The sequence below is a fragment of the Apaloderma vittatum genome, unplaced genomic scaffold (assembly GCF_000703405.1).
Source record: "Apaloderma vittatum isolate BGI_N311 unplaced genomic scaffold, ASM70340v1 scaffold22325, whole genome shotgun sequence".
Classification (NCBI taxonomy): Eukaryota; Metazoa; Chordata; class Aves; order Trogoniformes; family Trogonidae; genus Apaloderma; species Apaloderma vittatum.
This window is the reverse complement of record NW_009716788.1, coordinates 302-7,815: the sequence shown is the minus strand read 5'-3', so window position 1 is coordinate 7,815 and position 7,514 is coordinate 302. Positions and strand designations below refer to the sequence as shown.

At 44.3% G+C, this 7,514-nt stretch overlaps 1 protein-coding gene across 1 annotated transcript in view; it reads right to left on the bottom strand.

Moving 5' to 3' along the window:
• LOC104274137 (ubiquitin-associated protein 2-like) overlaps positions 1 to 5,241 on the bottom strand; it is a gene marked incomplete at its 5' end in the record, with an annotated part of 7,974 nt that extends 2,733 nt beyond the window's left edge. The window contains 6 exons of the mRNA XM_009869678.1: positions 19 to 86; positions 1,365 to 1,472; positions 1,556 to 1,655; positions 3,029 to 3,243; positions 4,786 to 4,864; positions 5,214 to 5,241. Of these exons, the coding sequence (XP_009867980.1) occupies positions 19 to 86; positions 1,365 to 1,472; positions 1,556 to 1,655; positions 3,029 to 3,243; positions 4,786 to 4,864; positions 5,214 to 5,241 (598 nt within the window). The remainder of the gene's footprint in view (positions 1 to 18; positions 87 to 1,364; positions 1,473 to 1,555; positions 1,656 to 3,028; positions 3,244 to 4,785; positions 4,865 to 5,213) is intronic.
• Between the last annotated feature and the right edge of the window lie 2,273 nt (positions 5,242 to 7,514).

Here is a 7,514-nt window from a genome sequence, read left to right as displayed (position 1 = left end):
GCGTCCAGCATTGCTCACCTGAGTCTTGTTATAGACTGAGCCACTGATATCAGGCACACCTGTGTTACTTGAGGTCACAGAAACACCTGGAAAACAAAAAAAGGCTACCCACAATGAGAAAGTCAACAGCCAACCAGCATGAGCCCCATGCTTTGCTCCTGGCATCTCTGGTGGCCTTGGCGGATGCACCTTCATCCGCAGCTGACGGCCGGCCTGGCAGGGTTCTCTGCTCTCAGACCCACAGCACCTCACATGGCAACAGCAGAAAGGGGTCAGTTCCTCACTCTCACTGCAAAGCAGGAAACCAGCTCACTGAGATAAATCATCTATATCCACAACTCAGAAGCTACCGCTTGGATTCGAATGCATTTCACCAGGCAGCAGCTGACTGCACCGAACACTTACTTAAGCTTGTGAAAAGCCAGCTTTTCCCTAGGATTAGGGAAGCATTTGGCTCTACTGCAGCATTCAAGAGCTTTCCAGCAGAGCACTGGCAATGAGACTCCGCATCTGCTACATGTTTGAGCCCTTGTCCTTTTGCATCCTGCAGATCAGTTAGGTCTGCAATGCTCCTCTGTCCTGAAAGAATTAACATCACCAATACAGGCTGACTTCCACCTGGACCAGCTGGTGCCAAAACAGATCAGAAACATTCATCCACCAGCAAGGTGGATCTCAAACAAGCCACTTATTCACAGTCTTAATCAGAGGACTGGGCTCATGAAAGTTTTGTACTGCTCTAAGGCTGTACCCTTCCCAGGACACTGCTCCTTTTTTTGATCGCTCCTTCACAGAGGAAAGCATGATCAGCTCTTGGCTGACTACAGTCCAGCTGATGTTTCAAATGCACAGCAAATGCCTGGTATTTGCTTAAGCCCAAGGACAAACTAGTTAGTGCTAAGCAGTTCAGTATAGGTTTCCCAGGTTTAACCAGCATGTGCAGAACAAAGCTTTCATGTAAGCTGTATAAATTCTTCAGCCTTTACAGTCACACAGGAAACATTTCCAGGCATGAAACAATGCGATGAGTTCAGAGGTATATGGACAGCAGCTGAAACAACAGCCCAGAGATGTGTGAACTGCCCTGCTCCCCCCTAACATGGCTGTCTCAGGTGCCTACCAAGAAACTCAAAATCTAGTAATTTTTTGGCAGAGGACCATCTGAGCAGCAGCATCAAACTGCTTAGGTTTAGAAGGAATACTCGGGCCATTAACAAAGCATTTTACATACGGGAGATGGAGAAACAGCTTGGATCATGACCCTCTTCAGAGCTGGCTGCTGTGTCGACCGCACAGCACTGGCAACACTGGGAGTTTGCCCTACTAAATCCCACTCAAGAACAACCTCAAGTCTCATGTGTTACCTTTCCCAGGTCCAGTGCCAGCAGATTTGTTTTGTGCTTGAGATGACCCACTGTAGCCTCCTTTGCTGTAATCTCCAGCTGCCGTTCCCTGCGTTAAGTCATCATAGCCTGCCGGTGTGTACAAGACAAGGTGTTACAGTGTGCAAGCAGCTCTGCCGATGCTTGTGTGAGAAGTGCAGTGGTAAGCATACCTGCCCCATAGCCGTGCTGCCCATAGCCACTCGCTTGCTGGAAAGGAGTGGACGCAGTGTTCAGGTTGACTCCGTGCTGTTTAGCAGATGCTGGAGGTACCTGGATAAAGGAAGGGGAAAAAGGAGACTTTAATGGGGAACGGCACACAAAACAAGCTCCCTATGCCATCTAGTGGGGAAGGCTCCTTCACCTCACCTGGGAAATTTAATCTGGTGTTGGGGGCTCTGGGATGGCATTAGACATGGCATTCATGCTTCCAGCAGTAATTTGCTGTAGCAGATTTGTGCAAGTCCCAAGTTTTGTGCCAGAGCTGCTCCTCTGCAGTTTTAACCCTGTCTCAGAACAGGCTGCATACTTCTTTCATGCACTGACTGTAAACAGCAAATTCTCGCCCACAAATCCGAGAAGGAGCAACCACACCATGCTCTCCCTCCAGAATCAAATCAAACGCCAGTTCCTGAGTGAGGCTGTTTCATAAAACACTGTCCTACAGGGCTCTGAACTAGACTCATCTACCCTTCTGCCTGGAGCATCACCTCTTCCCAGATACCCTTCTTCCTCCTGAGATTACCAGCACTGCTCACTGACTTAATGGGGTCACCTCCACCCACAAAAGGATTTCCTAGGCACTCTCAGCTTGCTAACTCAGCTTTGGGGCTCTGCTTGACTCTGCAGAGACCAGTAAGGGCTTTCAGGAACAGGAGCTCATGAACTGCAGCTGCCTGCTAATTACAGTAACCTGTGCAGGAGTCCATGAGTTCTGGCCTTTTAAATTTCCTCTTTTCTTGGAGAAGGGACTGAAGCTATTTTCTCATGGTTGCACATTTTTAGAGACCCTTTGCAGACTGGGGAAGATGACTCAACTCTGCTCTCATGAGAGCTCACTTGGAGTACTGGATCCAGCTCTGGGGTCCTCAGTAGGAGAAACACATGGACCTGTTAGAGGAAGTCCAGAGGAAGCCAAAAAGATGGTCAGAGGGCTGGAGTACCTCCCCTGTGAGGAGAGGCTGAGAGAGTTGGAGTTGTTCAGCCTGGAGAAGGCTCCATGGGAAGCCTTCTACTGCAGCCCTCCAACATTTAAAGGGCACTTACAAGAAAGATGGAAAAAAAAACCCCTTTTTACCAGGCCTTGTAGTAACAGGACAAAGAATTTAAACTGGAAGAGGGTAGATTTAGATTGGATGTAAGGAAGAAATTTTTTACAAGGGTAGTGAAACACTGAACAGGTTGACCAAAAGAAGCCGTGGAAGCCCTCTCCCTGGGTGTTCAAGGCCAGGTTGGATGGGGCTCTGGGCAACCTGATCTAGTGAAAGACATCTCTGCCCATGGCAGGGGGTTTAGACAAGATGATCTTCAAAGGTCCCTTCCAATTCAAACCATTCTGTGATTCCAAGACATAGAAGGTTTGTGCTGGAGAGAGCAAAACCAGAGCAGCAGAAAGGGAGGGTTACAGTTCAGGCTGTCACACTTACAAACATGGTTGGCCCGTACTGGAATGCACTGGGTACGCCGGGCACACCAGCATAGTAAGGTAACCCAGTGTAGCTGTACCCCGGGGGCAGGGTCGGGTTGAGGAAGGGCTGCTGGGTTGTATGGTGAGTCTGCGTCTGGCTCTGCTGCGGCTGGGCGAGCGTGGTAGCAGGAGCAGGTGAGGCAGAATCCCCGCGGCCAAATTTTGTAACATCACCTGCAAAAAAAAGAACTGATCAGATAAGTTACCAAAGCTACTCTAAAAGTGGAGGACTCAAATCCTCTGAATATAAGTAGGCAACTACAGAAGACAGCATATCCTACACTTGAAAACCCGCAGTTGTTCACGGGAAGTGATCTCCCAATCTCTGTTCCTGATGGCCACAGGGACATTGTCTGTTGGTGGCACAGAACTCCACGTCACGGTTAATCCATCAATAAAATGGAGATACCGATACTTACCTGTCTCACATGGTCTGAGTAGGGTCATTACTACATTGCAATAAAACATGCTAAAAGCAGAAGTATGGTAAATAGCCAAAGAGCAAATGGTTGTTGGGTTAAAGTGTGACTCTTCTGAAGGTTAAACTGATTAGCTAAGCTTCGTGGGCTGAAAGCGAATTAGGATTTACAGGCAGTGATGGGCATATTTTTGTCAAAGTCCGTTTATTTGTCAAGCACAACTAGTTAGATGTCTGGTTCCTCACACCACCAGAGTTCTTGAGACAGTAGCTGAAGGCCAGGAAAGCAAGGCTTGCATCGTGGGCCACCTTATTGAAGAAGTAGGAAGGGAAATTTGATTATTGATCCCAAAGCAGCCTCCCAATAACTGATTATGAAGCAGAAAACGCACGAACACTTGTATTTTCTGGTAACCTACAGAGCAGCACGTTCATGTGTTTTTTAAGGAGATGACATACATCAGTCACATCTATCTCATTCTCAACCAGTATTCCTTTTTGTTTGTTACCAGGAAGTATGACAACACCTAATACCATCATTATAGGAATTTTAACACCTATGGCTACAGTTTTAGGGTGTAATCAGATGGCAGTGGATGAAAACCACTGGCTGAAAATCCTAGATTGCATTACCGTCATCTTTGCACAACGATAACTGAAGAGCAAGAGCAGGAATTAGAAAAGGGTTCTTAAATCACATGTTTTGGGGGATGAAGTCCGTTAGATCTGGGAAGCGTGGGGGAGATCTTGCTGAATGCAGCTCCTGCAGGGAACACACAGGTGCTAAAATAGCACTAATAACGTGTGAGGAGCTGCTGAGGGACATCTATTCCAGTGCCAAAAAAAAAAAGCAAGGCAGCGGAATTTGAAGGAGAATGATTAAGCTATAGAAAATTTTTCAAGCACCTGCCTGTGCTCGGGAAGGGCACTAGATGACACTGCTGTCTACATTCATAACAAATTGGTGCTTATTCTCAAACGCTATCCAACTTAATCCCAGAAGCCTTAGAGATCATCTAGGTTGGACTAGATGATCTCTAAGGTCCCTTCCAACCTATGCCATTCCATGATTCTATGATTCTGTGACAAGTAGTCACATATGAATTACTGACAGAGACCATGAAGACACATCTATGTCAGGGCTGAGAGGGCGATGCTCGCTTTAGTTTGACTAGTTTGGACTGATGGGTTTAACGGCTCACAGAAGGGAAAAATAATTGCCCTTTCAGCAATGGCAGGAGGACCTGCATTTAGAAAGCAGATCTCACTCACCATCCTCATCTTCAAATAGCACTCACCTGAGTACGGGTTGTTAGCAAGGCTCCCATCTCTGCCTGTCAGGGTTGCAGGAGCAGGGAATGTAATTCCGTAGTAATCCTGGGAAAGAGACAATATCACTCATTAGCAGTTGAAAGCCTTACAGAGCTGGACATCTCTTATGAACCTCATATTAAAAAGCATAAGTAAATTTATAAAGGAAGAATGGAAGAAGTTTGAGCAGGAGCCGACCTCTCGCTGCTTACAGTAGAGCTAAAGATTTACCTGGATCCTCAACTACAAAATAAACCTACTTTAACATTATTAATACTATACACAAAGACTTTACCTTTTAATGACTTTACCTTTTAATGGCAAGTTAAAGATAACAACTAAATGCTTTCCCCTTCCAACTCTCAGCTCTGAGCTGTCGTCTTCCAGCGAGACCATGCCTGGAAGAGCAACAGACCACTGGCAGCCAGAGACCTGGGGTCAGGCTAGGACCATAATCACAACAGGATGCCCTGTTTTTTAGAAGTGGAAATGGCAGCTAGGAAAACAGTACAAACTTATAAAAGAACCAAACCAAACCAACCAACCAAACAAAAAGAACATAAAGAGTTACTACTGGGCAACTGGAAAATTTATTTAAACTACAATACAGGAGACCTCAGATCAGTAGTGTCCAAAGTAGGGTACACAAGAGAATCCGTTAAAGTGCAGGAAGAAAATGGTTTTGGTATCATTGAAAAAAAAATGTTGAAAAAATAAAAGTGTTTACTTAACCTTTCTCTCATCCTTCTTTAATTTTTGTTTTGTGTATGCTTTATAACATACCTATTAGTATATGCATAAAATTTAGAAGTAAAAATATGTTGGAGATGAGCGCTCATAAATTTTTTAATGACAGGGTGTGTCATAAAAAACGTTGGACATCATTGCCTTAGATTTTTCTTCTAGGTCCTCTGCAGGAAGGTAAGGCAGTCCTCATCCTAGAAAGCTTGCACTCAAGAAGGACAGAACATGCCAGCAAAATCAAAGCAGCATTTTGTCTTCAGTTTGGGAAAAAAAGCAAAAAGTATGCCCTTTCATCTCTGGGTGAAATTCACATGAGGGGCTGATACTCTACTAAGCATTTTTCCTCCTACTTCTCATGGTTTCCTCCTCACTGCCTCTGAACCATCAAGCATTAACGCTTTAACCACTAACAAATCCATTTCCACACTGGACAAACATCCTCCTTCATACCTCTCTGCAAATTTCCCAGCACCTGAAACGCTTTCTCAGAACTGAGAAAAAGCACTTTCCAAGTTGCCATGTTTCTGTGCATCACTCTCCCGTTTCCTGCATCCAATCCTCCATCACTGAACATGAAATAATCCAGCTAAGATTTAGTATTGCAAGTGCTTTCTATAACTTGAAATGGTGCCATATTTCATCTTTCCTTCCCAGGTTATTCCACTTTATCAACTCTGACATGATTCACTTAACAAAATACAACTAAACTCAAATTAAGAGTCTTCGTAGGTTACTCAAAAGCAGCATTCCCATCTTCTTCCAGGGAAAACACTACAAAAAGCAGTTCTGGAGAAGAAATCTGAACAGGATTAGTGGATAGGAACTGGAACTTGTATTTTTTGGTAATCTACACACTAGCATTTTCCACTATATAAACTGGAAAAAATGTAACCAAATCTGCAGAAGAACAGGGTCTAGGGGTTGCAATTATTCACACTGCCTCTCAGGTGGGTGAAAACCACATTAGCACTCCATATCCCTAATGCCACACACCTGTGCATACACGAATTCAAAAGAAAAAATCATAAGAAAAACATGAGTGCAAGTCTTTGCACTTCACACCCACCCACAGGAAAATATCTGAAAAGATACTTCAAACAACACAGGTATTTCCTGACCTGTAGAAGGCATGCAGAATAAGATGCCTCAAGTCAAAAATAGAATACCAGAAATAAAAAGCGAGACAGAAAAGGATTGAAAAATTATAAGTGATTTGACATAACAGAGCTTAGCTCCACCAAAGAGCTCACTAGGAATACCACACGCCGGCTAAGGCATTTCCAAGAACGCTGCTACACCGGCAGACCGCGTGACCCAATGTAATACACACACACAAGAAACACAGCAAGACTTTACAGCATCAACATATTCATTTGTTAATTGAGTTAATTGACTAAAGTCCCTCCCAAACCCCAGGAGAAACCTGTTCCTGCAGCATATCAGCAGGCACCCCCGGTTGCTGGAAGCTTCCCAGGAAGCAGTGACGACTCATACTTGAGATCCTGCCCACTTTCACTTTCAAGATGTAAGTGGACCAGCACATTGGGAAAAAAATTCCCATGTACTCCTGCCTCTGGAGCACCTAATGCTGCCATATTTCTACAACACGATGAAAAAAACCCCCAACAAATGTTCTGTGAATACCTGATGAAAAATCCCTTGCAACATTTTTGTGTTTATTTCTAGGCTATCACCACACTGAGGACAGGTAACTTGAGGGGCTGGGGGTATGACTGATGACTCCACAGAGTTTCTGCAAGAAATTTACAGATAGAGGAAAAAGTCTTCCATAAGCAAAGACAGAGATGCTATAAGGAATAAAAAAAAAAATTTTAATAACAAATAAAGAAAAACATGCAATAACTCATACATGAACATTATCAGAGCATTAAAAAAAAAATATGCAGATCGGCAGAGAAATGTGAAAATAAAAAAGAAAGGTAAATAACAAAGAAGACAAAAAGAAAACGCT